Genomic DNA, 23929 nt, shown 5'->3' on the forward strand with positions numbered 1-23929 from the left:
AATAGGAGGCCTGAAAGGTGTGGGGTTGGAGGCTTCTGTCCTGATCAGTACAAACGTCTTACACGTCTGAAAGGAGAAGTACGGAGTGTTTAAAATTCACGTGTCTTTATTATGTATTTATTCAAAGCTACCTAAATCGGCTCTTATGTTTTTAATTACGAGAGTGAAACACACATTCCGTAAATTCTTCTGAGTAATCTTTTATAATGTCTAGCAGATATGACCTAGTTTAATTTTTTAAGTAGTCCTGCTTAACCCTTTCCCTGTATTTTCGAATGTGTAAGGGCTGCAGTTGCCCTGTTCTGAAGAACAGGTGCCGTAGAGAGATTCGGGATTTATGCCGAATGAGTTCAGTGCTTCTCAGGGTCAGAATTCTGTCGTGGCCGTGAGGATCTCGTCTGATCTTTTGCTTTGTTTTTCTGTCTTTTTCTCCTTTTCGAGGGGAATAGCGCTAGGTGATGGCAGAGAGAATCCATACCACTTTTATTCTTGCCTTTCTTCAAATGTTGTCCCCTCACAAGCTGCAGAGGGGGCCTGTCCTCACTGACGAGTCGCTGGCTGACGTTCTGCACATTCCTAATACTCCTTAAAAGTGAGGGAAATAGACATATCAGCCGTCAAGTAACACATGCAGTGTTCTCTAAGGAGCCAGGAATAAAAGTTGTTTCTCATTCTCATTTATCCTATCATTATGAGGCTGGTACTAACAGTCCTATAGGAGTTACCCATTAAAAGACAAAAGGAAAAACACCAGCACTAACATCATGATGCTAACCTGGAACATTTGAATATAACTTTGGGGGGGGTGGTAAAAAAACTGGAATATATTTATAAAAAATTGTGTATTTATTCTTACATGTTTAAACATCCGTGACCTTCCAAGTACTCTCCATTTAATGCAATACACTTATTGATACAATTTTTCATTGCTCAAACAGTGTTTGAAATCGTTGATTTTGATGCCTTTTAGTGTCTGCCATTTTTTTCACCTCTTTCACATCAGCAGGATGTTTCCCTTTCAGGACTTTTTTTTTTTAAGTCCAGGGAAACAAAAAAAAGTCACTTGGCTTAAGACTGAGTGAATAGGGAGGGTGGGGCATGGGGGTCATGCAGTGACCCCCCCATTCAACAGTTTTGGTCAAAAACAGCTGAACACTCAGTGTGGTGTGAGCACTGATAAATCACCCATCATGAAATGGGCAAACAGGTTGAAAGAGTCTTCAAAAAAACATTCACTTGAAGTCTAATGCTGCCTCTCACAATAACACCAGCTGACACACTGATACAGATATGGGCAGAGTGTTTCTAGAACACTCAGCTAACAGGGGAATCCTGTACTACAAGGAGCTGGCCCTCCAAAAGATAATTCTGTTTTTTGTTTTCTGTTTTTTTTTTGGGGGGGGGTCTTCTTGTACTAAAACTATAGTAAAAAAAGGTGAAGTAGTTAGCAGTCGATGGAACAGGACAGTCCAGGGAGGGAAAATGCAGGGCTCCTCACTAGTAAGTGAGCAGACTCTGGGGATTTGGCTGTTCTGAGTCACTGCACCATCCGTGGATGGGACTGTGATGCTTCTGTGAATCCGTCTTAGGGAGCTTTGACAGAGGGATCAGGAGGTTGTGCAGACCTTTGGACTCTACTAATCAGAGCATATCCTTACAAGAGATACAGGCCAGTGAAAGTGTGTCTAGAGAAGAGCTAGAGTGACAACTGTCCTGTAATCCTTCACTCAGTAATAATAACTAACATTTGTGGAGGCGTTTCTTTGTCAGAGACACCGTGCTAAGCCCATTATGTTGCCAACTGTCTGTGTGTACGAGGCACCTACTTTATTCCATAACCTGTGCCAGAGACTGAGGATTCCAGAAACCAAAGTTGCTTCAGTCAAAGCCTGTCCATAGGAAGACCAGCTGAGGCTAGTGGGAGTGATTGCCCAAAGACCCCCGGGCGGGACCATAGCTGGTAGCAGTGCCAGAGTCTTAAGGGCTGTCCCGGGTGTGCCGAGTGGAGTGGACTTCGTGGTGGGGAGGTGGAAGGGCTAAATGCATAAAAAAGATGGGGAAGCAGATATTGGCCACTCAACTCCAGATAGTTGTCTAAGGCCTGTATGCTAAGGTTCAGTTAAATAGTATGTTTTGTGGTGGATATAAAAATTGGACACAGTGTCTCTCATCAGAGCAAGGAGCCTGCCGACTTGAGGAGGATGGTGGGTGTGTGGCTAAGAGGGAAGCATGTGGTAGAGTGACAGAGGAGCAAGCAGGGAGAGGAGAAACTGGCAGAGATTTACTTTGCTTTGGATGGACCCGGGAAATGTGACATTTAGGTTGACCTTGTCATGGTGAAGATTGGACAGATGGAGCCGAAAGTGGGGAAAGTGCCGTGTCCGATGGCACTGGGCACAGAGGCATGGAGTACAGTAACCAGGGGACTCTTTGGTGCGATGGCCAGTGTTTAGGTTTGGCTGTAGTGTGGGGCACAAGATGGGAAGTAGGAAGCGAAAGCTGAACAGCTGGCCACGGTTCAGAAAAGGGCTTTGAAAACCACAGTGAGTAGTTTGAATGTTTAATTCTGTAAAGTCAGGGAATCCTTGGAGGTTTATACTTGGAGGTATTAGAAAGATAGTTGTAAGAAATAATTTTGAGCAGCAAGCTTTTTTGCTTTTTGGTAAAATAGTACACTTTCTGTCACTAAAATTGTGGCAGTCTAAATGCCATTGTGGGGGGAATGTTGCATAGAAGAAAGCATCCCGGGCGTGGGGAATTAAACAATCCCTGGTCACTCACACAGCTCCGCCCGTGGTGGCACTTTGCAGCAGCTGACCTTTGCAGGGTGTGCCTGGCCCACCATGGGTCCTGGGTGAACCTGGATGAAGGGGGGGCGGGGAAGACCAGAGCCCTGTTCCGTTCCGGGTCTGAAGTGCTTGGATACAATTCTAGAAGTTATTCTGAAACAAGATTTCATACCATCTGTTGAATAAAGATCCGTTTCTGTGGCAAAATGATAAAGCTACAGGGTTTCACTCTAATAAAAAAATATGTAGGATTTTTTAAAAGAAGAAAGTTAAACAGTCCTGGCCAGGTAGCTCAGTTGGTTAGAGCGTCATAGTATCCTGATACTCCCGAGTTGTGGGTTCTATCCCCAGTCAGGGCACAGACAAGAATCAGCCAGCGATGCATCAGTAAGTGGAGCACCGAATCACTGTTTCTCTCCCTTCCTCCCTCCCCCACCTCTCTGTTTCTCTCATCAGTCAGTAAGTAGAAATTTCAAACAATACAAGAACGTGAAACAACTTGATTCAATTGTGACTTTTCTCACAGACCTCCTATTCTGTTTGGTACTGTTTTCTCCTGTGTCTCTTATAATAACTGAAAAAAAAATGATGTACACAAATTTGGCATCACCTTATTGGTTAGCATTCATGTTTAAACATAATTGTTGAAGTTCTATTCAAAAAATAATTGTTGAAAATTTCTGAAGTATACTATGTTTTTCAGACTGTAAGATACACTTTTTATCCACATTTTTTGCTTCAAAAATTTTTTTCCTATTTTCCTCCTCTAAAACCTAGATGCATCTTATGGTGCAGACTCCAGACGCACCTAGGTTTTAGAGGAGGAAAATAGGAAAAAAAATTTTGAAGCAAAAAATGTGATAAAAAAGTATGCCTTACTACTCTGAAAAATACGGTATGTCAGCCTGCGGTAATGCCAAACCAAGATGGAATCCTTGAAGTATTTTTAAAATATGCTCTCTTAATATCTTTATAAAATTCTCTACAGCTTAGACGAAGACTTAAACTTTTCAGCCTTTTTAGGAATCTGTGGATCCACTGGGAAAACTGAACCAGTGCTCATGTACAGTGTTTGGATGCAGCACAGGCTGGTTCACAGACTTCACAATGATAATCGGAGACTTCCCCCACCCCACTAAGATACTCTGACTTTAGAATGATGCGGGGGTCTTCCGAAATGCCACTTTGCAGATTTGAAGTTGGCATACAAAAATGTATGTTTGTATATATTTAAAATGGTGGGGGGTTTTTTTGGATGGAACATAAAAATAAATGCCTTTAGAGGTAAAAGTTTTATGGAAGCCAGGAAAATATTAAACTTAAAAATGCTGCTGAATGCACACATATTTCTCAAAGGCCCTATAAACATTGCAACACATTTATTAGGAAACATCTGAAGGTGCCAAGATACTTCCAGTAAATGAACCAGGAGGTGAGGGAAATGCGTTTGCATGGTCTGTGGAGAGAAGGGGGTTGGGGGAGGGAAGAAGGGAGACAGGAGAGGAGAGAAAACTGCGTTGCTGTTCTCTGCTGTAGTTGTGAAGTCAGTTTGTGTTGAACAATAAGAAGAAATCAATGTTTTCAAAAAAAACTGTGAAGACCTAAGGAATAATATCATGAACCTACATAAGGCATGGAGTCCCCGCCTTAAAAATTAGTGCTTTTGTGGAGAAGAGAGACAACACAAATACTGGATATGGAGTTCTCCACTTCATTACCCCAGCCACAGGTACACACCTGTTCATCACAAGGAGAAAAAGAATTGGTGGGAAAGGTGTTTATATCAGTCATGGTCTGACAGAAACCAGAGTTAACTCTGGAAGATTTAAGGAGGAGCTACTTACAGTAGGTAGGGTAAAGAGATGAACAGATAGTTATTAATAGATGATAAGGCATAAAAACTGGCAGTAGCCAGAAACCATTGTCACCGAGAGGCCAGAGGAGTAAGGGGAGGGCGGAGCATTTGGGGAGCCCTGTGGGAAGAGGCCCGGCTGGGCAGGAGAGTGCTCAGTGCAGCTGCAGCCCAGGGCCCTGCGGCTGCCTGGGGAGATGCTGGTGCAGCTTGCGGGCAGGTGCACCATGGCTGGGTGAAAGAGGGCGGGGCCAGTGGAGCAAATCCAGGTACTGTTTCCAATTGGACTTCTCTGCTGAGAAGAAAGAGAAATTGTTACTGCTGTCCTGTTGAAACTGTTGGTTGTCAGGGCACTGTCCCTTCAGGTTGTTATGTCCTTATATTCACAGGTGTTCGAATCATGCCCAGAGAATGATATGTACGTAATGGTTTAGCTTTTCTAAATGTCCTTGCTTGCGGGGACTTTGCAAATGCTTTCAGGGAAAGAGCACTGTACCCCCACTGCCAGGATTGCTCTCATTTCCATTCATTTTGAAAGCCATGGCTGAAGGAAAAGGGGGGTGTAGCCGTGCATGTTTGAAAGAATTTCATGAGTAGTTAGGGGTGGCTGTACGCATGTGGTCTTCACCAAGTACTTGATCTCTGCCCCAACCATGGCTTTCCGCTGCAGCTCACCCCGCCATTACGGAGTTTTTGCTCCAGTTTCTCTGGGAAGTCTGGGTCTGGAGCCAAAGCATGTTAGTAAAATGTTAAGAGCCATGGCACAACAAATAGAAAACTAAAGTTCAAAAACTGCATGGCAAAAAGCCTGCCACAGAGTTGCGGGTGAGGAAGAAGGAACTTTGTAATTGAGAAAGCACTGTGTCATCATTGTTAACATTGTCGAAGGTCTCGGTTTTTAAAGGGAATCTTGAAATGTTGTGCTTGGAAAGCAAGGCCTTCTCACGTAGATGCATGTTCCTTTTGGAGCATAAAGATGTACTTTATGCAAGTTGATCTCAGACCTGAGTGATGCAGATAATCTTTCAAGGTATGAGTATTCTCCACATTATAAAGGTATACTTTTCAAGAAAAGCTTGAAGCAATAAAATAAAGTAAAAATTACCTATGATCCCATAACTTAGAAGTAATAACTATTAACTCAGTTGTTTTCCTTTTTATTCTGTTGAATGTATAGATACCCTTAAAATGAAATTATGATGTTGTCATTCTTGAATATTTTCATATTGCTCTCCACTTCACACCAATTTTTATTTCCATCAAGAGTGTTAGCTTGTCTCATTGTTTCTTTGTTACCTTATATGTTGCAACTTAATAAATCTTTCCCAATTTTATAAAGAAAAGTGATTAGTAAGGTTGAACTTTATTCATGTTTATATATTTATTGGCTTTTCCTGTTGAGTTACTTATCCATCTCTTTTGCCTATTTTTTATGGGATAATTAGTTTTTTCCCTTGATTCATAGTATTTATTTGCATAGAAACAAATTTATTTAAGAGTGAATCAAATCTCTTGTTAGAAAGGAGAAGTGTAATTAGTCACCCTTATCAGACGACCTTTATTTCTGTGATTTTTGGTGAGAAGCTCCTGCCTTCTTGCTCTCAGACGAAAAGCTAGTTTTAAAAAACGGACCTCTGAGACCTTTTAATTATTTAATTTAAGCAGAAGTATTACTTTTGGTGAATGCTGATTTAGAAATTGTTAGAATTTAAGGTAACTTTAGCTATTTTTATTAAGAAAAATAAAGAACCATTTTTTTTTGAAATTGATCATTTAAATTATATCCCTCCCCCCAAAAAAGATATAGAATTCTTAGAACTGAGAGATTAAGATCTTTGTTTCCTACTTACTGCAAACAGTTACCAAAAAGGTGTGAGTGAAGCGGATGGTGCACCGTTGGAGACAGGGACAGGACCGTCTGCAGTGTGCCTGGCTGCATAAAACAACACTTACTAGCTTTTCAGCTACTCATGGACAGTGGGAGTGAGAAGAAAGGATCAGCGGAAAAGCATTTTCTAAGTCACTGTCTTTGAGGCTCACTCACCTCTAGGTACTTTTTGTGAAAATGACTGCCTTCTGAATTATGAACACTCCTGAAACAGTCTTGAACGCCCAGAGTTGTGTGAGCCCTCAGTTAACTGCTCTCAGTACAGTGGGTAACAACCTCACAACAAAGATGAGGAACGTGGGGGGGGTTTAATGCTGGTCTCAGGCTGCTAAGTTAGTTTTAGAACTGAATTCCGGAGAGTTTGACTGTTTCTTATGTATACCCTTAAATGTGCCTCTAATATCTTGAAAAGACAGAATTCCTGGTTTTGAAATGTCTTTTAGTAGGCCCGAAGTCCAACAAAGAGATCCTGTATGTGGTGTGATTGGGTCAAGCCTTCATTTCCAGGACTTTTCTTGTCTAGTGTGTGTGAACCTCTAAACACGTGGTAGTTTTCTGTGCTGGCAGCCAGCAGTGGCGTGTCACAATGTTCCACAAGTAGTCCCAGCTGTTGCACAACGGGACAGTCTGCCCTGGCCGCAGATTACAGTGCTTTGAGTGTAGACCACAGGCGTACCGCTGGGAGCTGCCCTACGCACTGCGAACATCAGTGTTCTTTGGAGAGAGAAGGGAGATTAGTCACTTCTGGCTCCTAGAAATTCTTGCATAACGCGCTGTTATCTCAGCAGAGTTTCCCGAGGATGCTTTATCCTGGCAGGCACCTCTGGCCCGGCGACAGTGCCCCCTCCTTTGTCGAGCAGACCCCGTGTGTAGCTGTGGGCCTCCGGTTCCATCCCAGGGGCCCGTGTCCAGGTCAGCTCTTTCGTGCATGCTCCTACCTCAACCTGGGTCCCTACAAGATCGCTTTTGTCTTGCCATGTGGCTTGGGCTTTGTTCCCACTGTCACAGGAGTTGTCCATCTGTAGCTCATGCCCATGCGAACATTCTCCCTCGCAGTAACCTAGCACAGCCCATGCTTTATGTGGAATTGTTATAATAAACCACTCAATGATTCCAGATTTCTTCCTGGCACTTAGTTTCCCTTCCTCCCCCTTCCCGGAATCCTCTTCCTTATCTCTGGAATACAGAGCTCGGATGCCAAAGGGTTCCAGAAACTGAGTTGAGTTAGGCTTTGTGCTTTGAGATTTCTGTGTGCACCCTTCCCACTCTCCATGTTCCGTTTTTCCTGGGCTTTGGATTTCTCCTGCCCTCCTCCCACCTGAACAGCAACTCTGCTGTTCCTCTAAACGCTTGGAGTTTAGTTTATGCTGCTTAAGATAAGGTGGTTTATAAGATAAGGTAGCTATCCTTTTTCCAGTTCTCACACTCCTTAAATACATCTGTTCTTGATTATTTCATCTGTTATGCCTTGAGTTTGCTTATTACTCTGTTTGCGTTTGGTTCTTCTTTGAGATCATTTCTAGGTTTTTGCTGAGTTCCTATAACTCTCTTTCTGATTAAACAAACAGCTTTGAAAAGGCACATAAGGAATCTTAACAGAGCAAAGGCATGTGCCCAATTCACCTCTTCCCTGCCATGCCTCCTTTCCTCCCAAAGTTGAAACCTTAGCAGAGAAACATGGTAATAGCTTATTATCAGTGTATTGTGAACTCTCTTATTTCTGATTATGTTGGACATGCTGGTATTCCATCCACAAGAGCTCTTGTGTATCTTCTAGCTAGCTTTGAATTTTCCCAAGCTGATAGCTCTTTTCCGCCTAATCGATAAGTGTGTCCACAGGCTCCTTCTCAGTCTGAACTCCCCTTTTCCTTTCATTCAGCAAGCTCTTGCCTGAGGTGTTGATTACCGCAGTGGTGAGGGCAGCTCCTCTCCAATCACTGCCAAATAGTTGCACGGAGATCATCTCCAGGAGCTCGCCACACTTCCTGTCTCTCGCTTTGCTCCTGTGCTCGTGCCACTGCGGTGGGCAACGTACTCATTCTCTGTTGGGCACCGAGTTTCATTCTGCCAAACGGGATTTTGACAGGAGTTTATCTCGGGACATTATGGTGTGTAAACTGATTGTGGGTACCCGTGGAAATATTTGTTCTCGTGAAAACTAGGTTTTTGAATTTAAAGCACGTTTGCTTTGGCACTTCTCCATTGTCCCTTTCCCTTCTCTTTCTGTTAACTAGTAAGGAGAATAACACTTTCAGGGTTAAGACAAGGTAAGTAAGGATGACTTAACGCCTCATCTTAAAGCAGCAGAGTGTGTGTAGGTATCACCTGCAGCAGGGGGGCTTGCTGTTTCTTGACCCCAGTGGTGCTGTCGGACGGGGTATGTCCGCTCACCAACATTCTGCCCTCACCGCATGAGGCCTGGGCTCTCCTACCTCCTCTCCAGATACACTCTGTGCCTCTTTATTCTAACTCAGTTTATTGGAATTCTTGTTGTCAAACAGCATTCCTGAGGGAGTCTGGATTCTATATTACTTACTGACTATAAAATAAGCTGAAAGTGTATTGACTTCCTGCCATTCTATTTCATTCTTTTAAAATTATTTCCAGTACATTTAGTGAGTCAGTTCAGGTTTTCTCTGTCTCTTGATGAAGTATATATCTTCCCTTACAAAATGTGATGTCGGTCTGTTATTTGACCTGTAAACTCTTTTTTTTGTTTATAAAGGACAGTCTATTTCTCAAGAGGTCAGAGGGAAACTCTTGTTTCACAGGAAAATAAAGGCTGTGATCAGCTGACTGTGAGTTGAATTCACTTTTGCCGGTCAGCAAAGTGGCTTGCCAACCCCAAAGGAAAAGTGTTAGAAATAGCTGATGTATTGCATGGTATCAATTGTGAACCGTGACAGGCTCGAGCAGGGTGGGAAGTAGAATCCCATCTCTGGGCGGGGCTGTCACCGCCTTTGTTCTGGGCCTGCCAGCACATGATTTGGGAAATGCCAGTGGGATGAATGAACCCTGGGTTTCATCTATTTCCATACGAGTGTGCAGAGCAAAAGGACGGCCCCAGCCGCCATGGCTGAAGCCAGCTGTGGGGCCCTTCCTCTGCTGGGAACCAGCTGGCCGTCCCAGACACCTTTGTGCTTACTGCCTGGAGCTTAAGGCCCTCGGGAAGGTTTTAGAGTGTGGTATCTTTGGTGCGCTAGCTACTTAGCATGAGATACAAAAAAAATAGGAAAGTAAAGTTGTTTGTCATGTTTTATGTAAGAACCTTATAGGAAGTACTACTTTATATTAAAGAATTTTAGCTTGATATGACCAAACTTCCTCATTTTTGGGGGGAAGCTATACTCCAGAGGTTCAGCAAGTATTCAATGGTAACAGAGCTCTTTGTGGTTTACTGGAGATGCAGACCTTGTTACCCTAACTGTGGAATCTCCATATTTCCCCCACAACACGAAGAGAACCTGCAGCCTTGGGCAGAGCCATGCCTCTCCCACAACAAAGTCTGTAGAAAACAGTCACCTCAGCCAGGTCACCGTGTTTACTGCACTGTGGGAAGTAACGGCAGATTGACACGGGATGAATAGAAGCCTTCAGTGTTCCTCCCATGATCCGCAGCGAGCTTTTGTAGCATTTCCCTCTGTGATCCACGTCAGCCAGGGCCCCCAGCATGTCTGGGGCCTTTTCTGAGACTTACCCTGGAGCCACAGTCTTTCTCGTATAAAGAAATGGTCATTCAGGCTTTGGAACTGCTCACCAGCAGGGGGCGCAGTCCGGTGGCTGCAGGGCTTTCCGTGGAGGCTGGAGATGCCTCTCTGCCTGTGAACTCGGACCACTCCAAACAGGGTCCACGGGCCCAGCCCCAGCCCCAGCCCCAGGCCCAGCCCCAGCCCCAGCCATGTCCTTCCTTCTTGGTGAGATAGTTTTAAAGTCTAAGACTCATTAGAGAGAACTTGAAGGAAAAGGGCAAAGAGCTCAAAGTCAGGAGAAAGTAAATCCTGCCCACCGGCCAGTTCTTAAGGATTTAAGGCCAGTTTGGCAGTTTTGTTTATTTGCCTGAAATGTATCCAAACCATCCTGATTTCAGGAACTTTCCCCCGTAAACACAAGTACAACTCTAAGATGACCTCTTTTACTTGTGGGCATTGTGGGTGGGAGGGGCTGGGTTAGTCAAACAAAGAATTTGCTGTTGTTTCTCTCTCTGAGAGAACATGCTGAGAACGAAAGCATTACTTTGGATTTGGGGGGTGGAATCTTGTGCTCAACAGCACTCAGTCTTGGAGACAGGAAGCAGCTACAAACAGATCATGGGGGGGAGGCACTGAAGGCTTCGGTTCATCACGTGGCAGTCGGACGTTACTTTCTGTAGCACAGCAAATACAGTGAGAGGGCTGACAGGCATTTTCCGTAGGTTTTACGGTGGGATAAGAATGAAATGGGAAGGAGGTTTAAGCCTGAGGAGAGGGGCAGAAAGGCAATAAAATATTTACTAGTATTTCCAGGAATGGGAAGGTTTCTAAGGATGAGAAAGTACAGAGTAGAAACCAGGGCACCGAGATAATCTTTTATAACCATAACTAAAACTTCACATAAGTTCGTATAAACATCCCAACTCTTTTTACTCAAAAAAGGTGGTTTTTAGCATGTGTTCTTATGAAAACAGTAGTTGCCTCATCAAGTTCTTACGAATACATAGAAGGGATAGAAGGGTTTCCGCACACAGGTTTGGCCCTTTTTCCATAACTCACATACACTAGACCCGTTTCATACGCTTGTCCATACCCAGCTGTGCAGCTGCTGACCGCCCAGTGAGGGCTGGACCGCCGCCTGCTCTCCCTCTCTCCCGCAGAGATGTGCGCAGAGTGATAGGACAGAAATTTAAAAATCTAGATGAATATCTGAAGGTGCTCTACTTTTATCAAGATAATAAGATCAGAATATTTGCAGTCAAGACTGGGGAAGTGCTGACCTGTGGTCACCGCGAGTCTGAGGCTTAGCCTCTTCCCACAGATTTCCATCCCCTCACTGCCCTAGCTGTCTGCCCAGGCAGGGGCAGGGGGGACGGGGGGCATCAGTCCATTCACCAGCAGTCTGCTGGGTGTCTGGTACTTGGTTTGGTGCTGTGAAAGTTACAGAACTGTCCCCACGTTCAATGCATATTATTTTTAGAGCAAATGTCTCAAAATGTGCATGCCCAAATTGGAGTCGTCTTTCAAAGTCACCGATTTTGGGGACGAGGAGACTATATACACTTACTGCCTATTTCTGTTTCATCTTCCATCAGTCTCCACAGCTGACATTTTCCTTGTTTTTATGTGTATTCGTGATTGGTACTTCGACTTTCCTCTTCTCCATCAAGTATTTCCGGAGTGGGTCTGAATGAAACCTCAGTCCCTGGTGGTAGCACGTGGACATATTCGAACTGTGGCACTCAGAAAGCAGAGAGCTGTATTTCAGGTTTCCAAGTGAGCACACTAGGCTCAGCCTGGAACAAGCGCTTACACCTTGAAGATATCTTTGTAAGCAAGGGCAGAAGGGGGATGAAACATACACTACTGCTGGCAGTCTTTGGATTTGGGGGGTGGAATCTTTAGACTGCCTTGCAGTCTAAACCAGAATTTTGTCCTGTTTGTTTTTCTCTGTATTTATGAGATTTGATTATTTAAAGAACCATTTTCTAAACAAATGCCGACATGGATCCTGGCAACAGTTTGATGCTCCACCTTGGTGACTGTTGTTTGCATTCCTGTTTGTGTCCTTCGATGATTTAAATTTTTGCTCACTAGATGGTGCTCTTTCACTTTGAAATAAAATGTATTTTCTTTATTTATTTAGAAAAAATTTTTAATTGGGTTTATTAGGGTGACATTGGTTGATAAAATTACATAGGTTTCAGGGGCATGATGCTATAAGACATCACCTGTAATTGTGTTGTGTATTCACCACCCAAAGTGGAGTCCCCTCCCCCTCATTCATCCCTGCCTTACCCTCGTCTTCCTAACCTCAGCCCCTTTCCCTCTGGCAATCACTATGCCATTGTTTGTGTATGAGGGTGTTTTTCTTTGCTTACTGAATCTCTTCACCCTTTTCACCCGGTCTGGCCAACTCCCATCCCTCCCTGGTGGACAGAATCCCTGCTGATTTTCACAGCTGGTTGTTATATGGGCACCTCTTCCTGGCCTGGTGTTCTGGGCTGAGGGGTCCAGCTTGCATTTTACATGATATATCCTTGGCCCATACAGAAGAGACTACAATTACAATGTGGTTTACTCTGTTCTGTCCTCCTATACTCGATGTAAAAATCACGTGGGAAACCAACAAACACTGACTGCTGGGTCCCAGAGGCCCAGGAACTTACTGGGTGTTTTAGCAAGATCCCGCTCTGGAGAGCAGGCCCGTTCTGAGCCACACGGGGCTTTAGTCCTGTCGTGGCGAGTGTTTGCAGTAGAGACTAACATGCCAGTCAGCCTCTTCAGACTGAAGTCGAAGATAGTGGAGACCAAAATTTTGGATGCAGAGACAGCTCTTTTTGTAAATATTGCCTAGAGAAGTTATAGTGGTTGTACTAATAATTATTGAAGAAAATGCTTTGTTTGTGTACGTGAGTGGCAGAGAGCCTTAACCGAGAAAACGCTTCCCTGCTAGGTTGCATTAGGGAACGAGCTCTGTGAACGCAGCACCCTAACCCTAGCCTTACTGTGGAGGCTCTCCCAACTCGTGGTGTTGGATATTCATTTTGTCAGACTTTTAAGCCCCCTGACACTTAAATGTTTTAGAGAATTTTAACCAATCCTAAGGTCTTTGATCTTCACAGTGTCCCTCGAACAGGGCAAATGTCAGAGAAGGGACTCAGGAGCAGGGTGAGGAGACACGCCTAAGGCCAGAGCAGCCACCAGGAGACTCTGGGAGCTAGCTGCTGGGGGCCGGAGGTGATGGCAGGGACTCAAACTAAGCACAGCTGCTGGGATGTCTCCCCTGGAGGCCACACGCATTCCTGAACACTGAAGCTATCGCTCCATCCTGGTCCTAAGAGCGGGTAGCTTAAAAAAATATCCTTTCTCCCTGCCATTCTTCTTTCCTTCCTCCCTCCCTCCCTCTCTCCCTCCCCCCCCTTTCTTTCTCTTCAATAGCTCAGTTGCTCCTTGTGAGTATGACCTGCTCTCCATTCTCAAATGCATGGCGGGAAGGGGCTGGGTGGATCACTCTAGGAGGGCAGTATGTGTATTTTGACTAAAATCCCCACCAGGGGATTCTGATGTTTTATCCTGGAGAATCGATTGTTTAGGACTCTGGCAGAATTGCTTGTTCGTTGTGAAAGATGCTCAGCACACATTTTCTGATGAGGTCCGCGACCTGAGGTGACGTCCAGTACGTGAAGGACTTAGCAGAGAAGGCATGTGTCGGAGGCATTTAGTGAGATTGGCATTGTTAATGATTGTGATGATGATTGATGAATTGTCTCTGTTCTTCAGCTTTATCACTAAAGCTAGTGGTAGAGAACTTTTGTCTTATCCCAGGAAGGTCTTGGCCTCGGTCAGGCTGAGCTGTGAGGTAACAGGACACCCATTGCCGGGAAGACTTGAGAACCCGACTGAAGAGGGAGCTGCAGAGGCAGGTCCCCACCCCAGGGCCTGCGCTCTGAGCCTCCCTCCCGCCGCTGTAGGATGTTAGCGCGGTCGACGGCCTCACCTCCCTTCAAGCCTGTACACACATCTCACTTGTCGTGAGGCTAATGCCTCCACCCCTGTCTCATAGCTGGTACTTTTGATCCTTTGTTGTTTTTCCCTCAGCAGTTACGCTCTAATATACTAGGTAATTTATTCATTTGATTCATTTTTGTCTCCCTGCACAAGACTGTAAACTCCATGTGGACAGGGTCTTTTTCTTCCCTGACAAATCCCCTAGCCCCTAGAATAATGCACTGGTACAGAGTGGAAGTTCAGAAAATATATGCTGAATGAATGAATGCTTGCCTATACAACGTTCCATGGCATTAGTAAGCAGCAGATGTAATATGTATGAGCCTGGGTCAGTCCAGAAAGTATCCAGCCATGTGCTATGAAAAGTCGAGACATTTACTGAAGAAGATACAAGAAACATTGTATGTAGGACAATGACACCTCAGTCTCCCTCAAAGTGGGCACCTTGGCACCTCACACAGTTCTCACAACATGTCTTCCACAGTTCAAAACACTGCAAAATCCTTAGTTGGAATCGCCATCAGCTGCCCTACTGTGTTTTCCCAAATCTCGATGACAGCCTGAAATCTCTTCCCTTTCAAAGGTGATTTTGGTTTTGGGAAAAGCCAGGAGTCTCAGGGCACCAAATCTGGGCTGTAGAGGGGCTGAGTCACCTGAGTGATTTGGTGTTTTGCCAAAAAGCTCTGCCCAAGATAGTGCATGAGGGGGCGCATTGTTGTGATGAAGTTGCCAATCACCAGTTGTCCATAGCTATGGCTGATTTTTGTCGTGTTGCATTCCTAACTAATGAAGAACATGGAGGTAGTACTCCTTATTAATTGTTTGGCCTGGAGGGGCGTGCTCATGATGGACAACACCTTCCCAATCAAAAAACACAGTTAACATGGTCTTTATCTTACTGTGACTTTTCTGCACTTTCTTCGGGCATTGAGAACCAGGAGACTTCTATTGGGACGACTGGGCCTTCATTTCCAAATCAGAGCCGTAGACCCGCCATTCTCTGGTTATGACCTTCTTGAGGAAATAGCAGTTTGAATCAAGTCATTAGCACCTGCCAGCACAATGCTCCTTCTGCTTTAGCAGCAGAAACTGCAGAATATATTTTGCCACAACACATTTCATGCCAAGGTCTTGTGTCAAAATCTCAGACACAGTAGTTTTTGGAATCCCCAGATACGCTCCTAGTTCTCACACAGTCAGTCCCTGATCTTTGTTGATTGCAGCCCATATACGTTCAACATTCTCAGGTGTTCTGCTTGTTGCAGGCCTTCCAGAATGTGGATCCCTTTCAACAGATTCTCCACCGTCTTTAAAGCATCTGTGCCACACTTTTATTTGTGCTGCACTCATTACATCTTCTCCGAAAGCCTTCTGAATAATCTGCATAGTTTCTGTGGAGGAATGTTAAAGCTTAATGCAAAATTTTATGCAAATTTGTTGCTGTACTTGCTCAATCATTTTGAATACGATGACCACACAGTACACATGCTCAATGGCACCTACTGTCCCCACTGACTAGTACAATGAAGTCATCATTATTCACACACGCACATTCCTGCCCACTCTCCTTGGCTGCCAGGTTACATGGATGTCATGCAAACCATTCTCGTTATATTAACAGTGGCTGGACTTTTCCAAGAGAGATCACATATAAGTCACTTAATACTAATTTTTAATGAATATTAAGTATTTCTGAAGGAAGATTAAGTTTTTTTTCTATTAACAGTAGTTTCCTCTGTAAACAACCATACAAAGAATGCTCTGGTATAGATTAAATGGTTTAATGCCCTTAAAGTTGTAGAATAAGGCCCGGAATGTAGCGAGAGATCAGTTAATAAGTGGAATTTGTAGACCTCCTTACTTGTTTAAAATATTTACATGGTATACTCTTTTTTTAATTACATTTAAAGTTAAATGGTTTAATCAGTTTTAAGAAGGAAAAACACAGATGAATGTATGACTTAGATATTTTTTATATTCTTGTCTTTATTGTTCTACATCACTACATCAGTGATAATATACTTAGAATGAATCAAATTTTGAATATATTATAGAATCTCTTTTTTTTATATTGTAACATCAGTTTTAAAACAAAAGTTTGGCCCTGGCTGGTATAGCTCAGTGGATTGAGTGCTGGCCTGCAAACCAAAGGGTCGCTGGTTCAATTCCCAATCAGGGTACATGCCTGGGTTGCAAGCCAGGTCCCCAGTAGGGGGCATGTGAGAGGCAACCACACACTGATGTTTCTTTCCCTCTCTTTCTCTTTCCCTTCCCCTCCCTAAAAAATAAATAAAGTATTTTAAAAATAAAAATAAAACAAGAGTTTGGAGGCTTCACATGAGCTGTTTGTTTTTGATTTCTTGTAGATCCCCATATTAAGGTTTCTGGAAAGAAAGAAGATGTTAAAGAAGCCAAGGAAATGATCATGTCTGTCTTAGACACAAAAGTAAGTGAATGTTAAGGACACTCAGATGTCAGAACCTTGTCTCTGCAAGGGCTACTTCATGCTGTTATGAAAGACCATTTGGAGAAGAAAAACCAGGAGACAGTAATGGTGGGTTTTAAAATAAGCACATGTGATTCTACAATGGGTGTAAAGTTCTGTTTAAAATCTAATCGGTTCTTTCGTACTGGGTAATTGAATAATGTTATATCTACATGGGTATACACACACGTGTGTGTGTAAATGTATGTATGTATGTATGTGCTGTGTTCACAAGTAGACATCGATCCTGATTTGTGTAGGACGAGTAATGGAGAAAGGTAGGAATTGGCATATCGGCCTTCACGTTGCCCGTAGAACACGGAAATGACCCTCCATGTAGCGCTGTGTGTGACGTGGAAGTGCGATCTGACACTTCTGTGCATTCTTTCTCTGCAGCTACATATAGAAATAATAGGGACATTTAAAGATATAAAAGTGCACACTCATTTGTGAGTATTAATTTTAGTAAACACTTTAAATCACTTACTAAATGCTGGGCACTTTGCTAAGCACTTTTAAAATATTAATTTTTTAATTTTCATAACTCAGCACAGAGATGTTAGGGAATTGAACCAGGCAGGATCCAATCGCCGAGAAGTGGGAGGCGGGATTCAAATCCAGGCTGTCTGGCTCTTAACCACCAATGGGTCATTGAAATGGTGTCTGATTGCTTTCTCTTTCTTTTCTTTTCTTGTTCCTTTTTGTTTTTTATTCTTAAGAATTATTTTCTTTATAATTATTAACTATTTTAGAAATTTCTCTAAAGAACAGTATCTTCTTGTATTTCTAAGGTCAAACTAAAAGAACTAAGTTTAAAAACCCAAGTATTTAATAGGTATATTTAAAATTTAAGAATTCAGAAGATGTAAAACTTGATATTTTTCATATCTTGTTGCGTTTTGACTTTTAAATTTTACTTCCTAAGGACTGAAGAATTTTCGAATCTTATAAATGAGAAAAGATTTCATATCATTCTTTATAATTTTATAACATTAAATTTTCCAAAATTAAATACATAGATTCCATAAAACCACAGTATTTCATTGTGTCTTAGCATTTTACATTTTGCTCTAATTTAATCTCACACTTTGTGTTGTTTTACTTAAACCATTTCACTATTGGAGATCTGTGCTTTGTGATCTCTTCTTCACTCTTCTCTCTTCTTCCCGCCAGAGAGAGTAGCAGGTCTCCTGTGTAAAGTTTGACATACAATAACGTAGAAGTTGTGAAAATGCTTGTAAATACTTCTTTATTCAGACTGAGATTTATTTTTATTGCTACTTTCCTATCTTAGTTCTCCAATCCTACTAGCATGCATACACACACACACACACATATATATACACACACACACACACACATATGCACATCTGTATTGAGTCAGTCTTGTAACGGTGTTTCCATCTATTTTGTAGTTATTTGAATTAAATATTTCATGAATAATGTATATTAAAGAAAAAAAGAGTAATTTATTTGTAATTGTAGCTGATTTTATTTGAAAACTACTTTCCAAAAATTATCTCGGTGAAGATTATATCTATTTCATATGAAAAATTTGTCTTATTATAAGAATTCTTTTTTTATAGCCAATGAGAAATAGAGAGACACGAACACTTGTAGATTAAGGTGACCTCATTAAGAAGTCCATGCAGCCTGCTGTGGTTCACTCACTGTTCGTACCGTTCCCTGGGGAGGGAGTGTTTTAGGAAGTTGTTCCTTCCCTTTCCTGCACCAAGAATTAACACATTATTTCCACACAGAGCAACCGGGTCACCTTGAAGATGGATGTGTCACATACAGAACATTCTCATGTAATCGGCAAAGGTGGCAACAATATTAAAAAAGTGATGGAGGAGACAGGGTGCCACATCCACTTTCCAGATTCCAACAGGAATAACCAAGCAGAGAAAAGCAACCAGGTGCTTTGTCTTTTCACATGGATTTGTATGTAACGATGTTTGCAGTTTTCCACGTGCATGTTTTTGGGAGGAGATGAGAGCAAAAAAGTAACCATGGAGATGACATGTAGTGGAGATTTAAAGTACTCTGCTTCTTTAAGGGGATGAGATGTTGGTGGACCTTAGACTCTTGATCTCTTAAGTGGTCGGTTGGTAGCAGAGATGGGGAGGCGTGGGGCGTGGCAGAAAGTGATGGCAGCATACAATGAAGTCCCTAAGGGAAGGCCGGGAGAGCGTGTGAATTAGGCAAGGGCCCGAGGCTTGCCCCGCCTTACCCATGCTGGGGTTCTCTGTGCAGCATTCCCGGCTGCACCATCTCACCTTCTGAGAGGCAATGCATGAGCACCCCAGCTCATAGAGTGCTCATAGAGTGCAGCTCATAGAGTGCATTACATAGAATTACATCTTTCTCTTAAAAAATAAAACATTTATTTTTGAATTACAGCTGACCTACACTACTATATTAGTTTCAGGTGTACAGGGCCCTGATTAGGCATTTATAGAACTGACAACCCCGATAAATCTCTTGCCCATCTAGCACCACACGTAGTTACTACAATATTGTTGACTGTGTTCCCAGTGCTGCACTTCACATCCCTGTCACTATTCTGTAACTACCAGTTTGTACTTCTAAATTGTGTCTCTTTTTAGTTCCTACGCATTTTTCTTCTTATGTTTGGAAACAAATGGAACTCACCCATGAAAGCATTTTAAGTGCATACTTGAAGAACAGATAATATTATTTGTGTTATGTAGACGTTTTCCCTCTTCTAAGCTAATCAGGATACTAGAAACTGATTTGTCCCAAAGGGGACTGATGTGACAATGGGACACATACCCGGGAACCAGACCCAAAGCTATGGTGCAAAGCAAGGGCAGTGTTCAGAACATTTGGCCACTGGAATGGCGTAAGCATGTGTTCCGAGAGCAGCGTCCTGGGGCCTCCCACACATAGCCTGATGCCGGTTAATTCTTTAGTTGATGCACCCTGGGCAAGTCCAGGGACCCCAGGGGCTGGAGGTGGGTGTTAGAGCAACAGCTTTTACCAGCTAGCACGGGAGTCAGTGTCTGAAGAACCTAGTGCAGCAGTATCACCGCAGACTGATACTCATCTAGTTGGCAAGGACTTTAAACAAAAGGGAGAAAATGCAGTGAATGGGAGAAATTATAAAGGAGGCAGGACAACCTCATGGGGGAGGGTAAGCCCAGGGGGTGATGTAGACCAACTGACACAAATTACCCAAAGAGCTCATTAAAATGCAGATTATGATTAAGCAGGTCTGGGTTGGTGCCCGAGATCCTTTTTTTAAAAACATTGAATTTATTGGGGTGACATTGAGTCTCCAAACCATGTAAGTTTCAAGTGTACAACTCAATAAAACATCATCTGCACACTGCATCATGCACTCATCCTCCCAGGCAGAGTCTCTGCCCATCCCCATCCCCCGCTTTGCCCACCTCCAAGTACCCACCCCCTTTCCCTCTGGCTATCACCACACAGTTGTCTGTGTCTGTTACATATGTGTGGTTTTTTGCTTAATCTCGTCACCTTCTTTTATCCAGTCCCCTTGCCCCGCTCCCCTCTGACAGCTGTCAGTCTGTTTCATGTGTCCGTGCCTCTGTTTCTGTTTTGTTTGTTTATTTTGTTCATTAGATTCCACACATAAAAGTGAGATCAAATGGTATTTGTTTTTCTCTGACTGCCTTATTTCACTTAGCATAATAATCCCCAGGTCCACCCATGCTGTCACAAAAGGAAAGATTTTCTTCATGATGAATAGTCCATTGTGTATATGTACCTCAGCTTTTTTATGCGCTCATCTACTGAGGGACACTTGGGCTGTTTCCAGGTCTTGGCTGTTTATAAATAATGCTGCTATAAACACAGGGGTGCATATGTTCTTTCAAATTAGTGTTTTGAGTTTCTGAGGATATAGTCCCAGAAGTGGGGTCACTGGGCCAACATGCCGTTTTTTCCTGGAGGACACTTTGAGCAGCAAGGGTATAGGTAACTCGAAAAGCAGATGTGGCTTCACGCCTCTGACTGTGCTTCCTTCTCTCTGCAGGTTTCTATAGCAGGACAGCCGGCAGGAGTAGAGTCTGCTCGAGTTAGAATTCGGGTAACTATTTATTACTTTAATACTGTGAATCACTATCAGCAATATTTTCACTATAGAGTATTAAAAATATCATAATTGGTCCATTTATAATAAAATCATGTGTTCAGTATGTGGGACTGACAGAAGTTGGTTTAATGTGTTAAAGAAGTTTCTTAGAAACATTCTGGATATTACCTCATTCAGTTCTCTGGTGATTTTGAAATCAGAGTCCCAAGGAAAATGCCATAGTTAGTTAAAGTGATCAACTTTCTGGTTCCATCAAGGGCTCCTTTCCTATAAGAAACTTTACATAGTCTACCCAAGCTTATGTCTATAATGAAAGCAATTAATGTTTAAAATTCAGTCTTCAGAACAGAATGAATGCATTATACATATTTCTAAATGTAGGGTAATTTAACTGCCTGCTTTGGGTTTTCATAATCTCACTGTAGGAGCTGCTTCCTTTGGTGCTGATGTTTGAGCTGCCGATTGCTGGAATTCTTCAGCCCGTCCCGGATCCCAGTTCCCCCTCCATCCAGCACATATCCCAGACATACAACATTTCAGTGTCATTCAAGCAGCGTTCGCGCATGTATGGTGCTACCGTCACAGTGCGAGGGTCCCAGAACAACACTAGTGCCGTGAAGGTACGTGATGGAGATGATTCCGAACATCCTAAGGGTACACGTTGTGTGAGCTTGATTTTTAAAGGATTGTAGAGTTGTTTTCCAGAATTTTCCCTAGTATTGCATTCTGGTTTATAGAGTTTGTCGTCTCTTTCTGTAGCTGTTAGAAGTGCACTAGAGTCTTCCCCTGTATGTGGACAGTTACTGTACATGAATTTCTCCCACTTTTCTCCTAGGAGGGCACTGCCATGCTGTTGGAACACCTCGCGGGGAGCTTGGCATCTGCGATCCCCGTGAGCACACAGCTCGATATCGCGGCACAGCATCATCTCTTTATGATGGGTCGAAACGGGAGCAACATCAAACACATCATGCAGAGAACAGGTGCTCAGATCCACTTTCCTGACCCTAGTAACCCACAGAAGAAATCCACCGTCTACCTCCAGGGCACCATTGAGTCTGTCTGTCTCGCAAGGCAATATCTCATGGTAGGTTTAGTGACATTAGTGTCACGACTTTTTTCCTTCCTTGGGCACAGTGTATGTCATTGCACACACCTTGATAATGCAGTATTTAGGAAGGCACTTTGGAAGCCTGGTCCAATAAGGAAGGCTCTTGGTGTAAGGAAGTAAATGAGAAAGGTAGGTGGTGCCTCATGGGCCGAATTTCATTATATAGGTGAGAAATTTCCTTGCAGTACTTTCCTTTTTTAAAACTTAGACTACACAAGAAGAGGTTCACATGAAATAACTGTATTTTGAGGAAGGTGATTATTTTTATGGGAGCTATGTTGGTTTACAGTTTTCATTCAACAAAGTCTTCCATTTAAACAAGAAAGTAAAAATACATTTTAAATATAACCCTCAAAGACAAATTTTGGTAGCATAAAATGTTTGGATATTTCATAAATCTCTGATATAATTTTAAAAAATGCTGTTTGTGCTATGAATTTTAATGTTACACATTGAAGAAAAATGGCAGTTATATAATTCAGTACTGCTTCCAACTTATAATTTGCAATATATTTATCCTTTCTGTCTTCATTTAAAAACCTGGTGTGAAGGTTGATAGTTTCCAAATGAACTGACATAATGTGGACTAACAAATATTTTTATGAAAAACACCGTAGTCGTCTTCTGTTTAGAACTTGCCCTTTACTGTGACATTTGAGTCAGTAAACTTTAGATATGGCCTTTGCTGTAATTAACTTGTAGAATTTGTTTTTGAGAAACTTACAAAATCCAATTTTGTGTGGTTGACTCCATTTCTCTGATAGATGAAAACTTGTTTTAATCATTAAAGAATATAGTACATAATTTTATGAAATTTTTTTGCGAATGATATTTTTTAGCCAAATTTACTTTACGAAGCTATTTTTAATTAGCTACTAATCACATGGCATATTTATATCCAAAGATTATTATGCTTACTCTTCATACTTTTTTCTTGCTTTTCAAATTCTTTAGGTGTTATTTTGAGTTCAGTGAACTTTTTCATGCTGTTGCTTTCCCTGCCCAAACTATAGATGTGCAGTGAGACATATTATTGCACAATATCAAAAGAAGTAGGGAAGGGAGGGATAGATTAAAAGGGTTTAACCTGTATTTTAAATACCATCACCTTTTTTTAATAGCCATGTCCTTACAAAAATTACTTCTATCCACAAGAGAAATGAAACGTAGTAATTTCATTTTCGTTCTAGTATGTTTCACGATACCTTCTCCCGATACATGTGTACAAACCCCATCAGCTATTAGGCTGGCACTGGGCACGCTGTGTGTCAGGGAGTGTAGGTGATTTGTCTCCTTTCCTCAGTAGATTGGGGGCTGGGGAGAAAGTGTCAGAGAAAAAAACAACCCCAAACCTAGCAGTGCTAAATAGTGTGGTAATTAAAAGAAGGGACAATAGTAGCAATTAACTTGAGGGAGGAGATAAAGTTTGAGCCACATCAGAGGAGAGGTGGGCTTTGGGCTGCTGAAGAAGCCGTCTGATGAGTGCAGATGCCAGCTAGAGTCACTCTCCGTAGAGTCTTCACGAAGAGCTAGTGAAGAGGCTGGTCTGGCCCGGGAAAGGGCTGACACGTGGACGCACAGACCCGCGATTGCCCGGACAAAGCCAGGCCAAGATGGGGAGATCTTTAGACGCAGGTGTGTGTTTAGATGTCATTTAGGAGACAATAAAAGCCACCACTCTCCGTGTTTGGGCGCAGGGGCAGGATGAGTGCCCTTCATGTGGTCGAGAATCTGGCTTCTGGCATCACTCGCACAGGTGAAGTCAGGGAACAGAGGAGTTTTTTCCCAGGTGGAGAGTGAGTCAAAATTCAGAGCCAAAAACAAAAGTGCAACACATACACAGCTTTGTCATCCAAAAAGTAGTTCCTGCCACTCAACGTTATTTTCACACAGCCTTCTGAGCTGTGTGCAGTGACCTAGTGAGTCATTCTGCACCATTCGGTATTGACTTGAGATGGGAAAAATACTCTCAGTGGTCTTTAGTTTTTTTCTAACAGCAATTCTTGCCTTAGAAAAAATA

At 42.7% G+C, this 23929-nt stretch overlaps 1 protein-coding gene across 4 annotated transcripts in view; it reads left to right on the plus strand.

Annotated features, from left to right (window-relative positions):
• BICC1 (BicC family RNA binding protein 1) overlaps window positions 1-23929 on the plus strand; it is a 268526-nt gene that overhangs the window by 209422 nt on the left and 35175 nt on the right. For all 4 annotated transcript variants that reach the window (XM_037139924.2, XM_037139925.2, XM_053664008.1 and 1 more), the window contains 5 exons: window positions 16596-16675; window positions 18475-18633; window positions 20739-20792; window positions 21224-21418; window positions 21634-21885. In XM_037139924.2, the coding sequence (XP_036995819.1) occupies window positions 16596-16675; window positions 18475-18633; window positions 20739-20792; window positions 21224-21418; window positions 21634-21885 (740 nt within the window). The remainder of the gene's footprint in view (window positions 1-16595; window positions 16676-18474; window positions 18634-20738; window positions 20793-21223; window positions 21419-21633; window positions 21886-23929) is intronic.

Source organism: Artibeus jamaicensis, unplaced genomic scaffold (assembly GCF_021234435.1).
Source record: "Artibeus jamaicensis isolate MK-2021 breed Jamaican fruit bat unplaced genomic scaffold, CSHL_Jam_final contig_332, whole genome shotgun sequence".
Classification (NCBI taxonomy): domain Eukaryota; kingdom Metazoa; phylum Chordata; class Mammalia; order Chiroptera; family Phyllostomidae; genus Artibeus; species Artibeus jamaicensis.